The sequence below is a fragment of the Nematolebias whitei genome, chromosome 16 (assembly GCF_014905685.2).
Source record: "Nematolebias whitei isolate Nwh7 chromosome 16, NemWhi1, whole genome shotgun sequence".
In the NCBI taxonomy this organism is placed as follows: domain Eukaryota; kingdom Metazoa; phylum Chordata; class Actinopteri; order Cyprinodontiformes; family Rivulidae; genus Nematolebias; species Nematolebias whitei.
In genome coordinates, this window is record NC_056513.1 from 2050965 (window position 1) to 2052190 (window position 1226).

The 1226-nt window shown below is 44.5% G+C and overlaps 2 protein-coding genes across 2 annotated transcripts in view; one reads left to right on the forward strand and one right to left on the reverse strand.

The window, feature by feature from the left end:
- Positions 1-1226, reverse strand: part of coro2aa (coronin 2Aa) — a 16124-nt gene that overhangs the window by 11956 nt on the left and 2942 nt on the right. The window lies entirely within an intron of this gene.
- pkd2 (polycystic kidney disease 2) overlaps positions 1140-1226 on the forward strand; it is a gene marked incomplete in the record, with an annotated part of 21834 nt that continues 21747 nt past the window's right edge. The window contains 1 exon segment of the mRNA XM_037690423.1: positions 1140-1214. Within this exon segment, the coding sequence (XP_037546351.1) occupies positions 1140-1214 (75 nt within the window).

Below are 1226 nucleotides of genomic sequence, written 5' to 3' on the forward strand. Positions count from 1 at the left end.
CCAAATCCTGAGTCTGATTTTATCTCTTTGCCTTGAGCCGGTCGATGTGTAGGTCGTTACAGGGAGACACAGAGTATCAGGCAAAAATGCACCCTCATAACATCAGAGAGGCCAGCATTTGAGCCATGCACTAACTGACCAGATGGTTCTGTTGCTCTTTAGTATGATCCAAGAGAATTTCAGTTTTTGGTTTGTCTGACCACAGAACAGGAACTCATTTTAAATTAAGTGGTTGTGGATGGTGTTCTTCTTCTTTATAGAACATAACCATCACTTGTGGATGACACGGTGAATTGTATTTCCTGACAACGGTTAGTAGAAAAGTTTCTTGAGGTCTTGCAGTGACGTCCAGAACAGAATCACACATTTTTAATGTAGCTGTGGTGTCAGTGTGAACCCGTCAGTTTTTGACCAGTTCAGTTGAGTTTTCTTCATCAGTGGTTTGTCCACTTTCTTACAAACCTCAGACTGATGAAGAACCCATGTTGAACGCAGTGTCCACCTCCTCACCTGCTGAAGTTTGTGGTAGACTCTTCTTCTTCTAGTCAGTTTGAGAAGACGGCCTGCTCTACACATCACCCATAGTACTTCTGTTTCCTAAAGATGGATGTGGAAGAACTCTGGGATGTCTGGGCCTTTAAATCATTTTGTATTCATCCCCTGAACTTTTCAATTCTCTTCTCTGAGTTGAATTAGGACAGTCACTTTAAAGGGCTAACATTGATCCAATCACTCGTTTTAAATTACATTCAATTAACATTATTTTATGCTGACATTACTGTCATAAATCAAAGGGAGTGAACACTTTTTATAGGCACTGTATATGAAACGTAACCTAATTACAAAGTATTCTTCAGATTTGAGGCCCGAGTGAAAGAAAACTGATTTGGGTGACTTAAGACTTGCTTCATGTTGTCTTATTTTCATTAAACAGACCAAACGTGAAGCTCAGCGAAGCTGCATGCAATCACAAACTGCAACACATCAGCTGTAATCAGCAGCCGTGTATCGCTGAGGCTTACAAGTCCAGAAGGAGCAGCTTCCAGAGCAGAAAGCTACAGCGTCCTGTCACATCCACAGCTGGAGCGAGGCCAGCGGCAGCTTCTGCAGCGAGCACCGTGGACTGCACCGTGGACTGCATGGTGGACTGCACCGTGGGCTGCACCGTGGGCTGCACAGTGGACTGCACCGTGGACTGCACCGTGGACTGCACCGTGGACTGCACC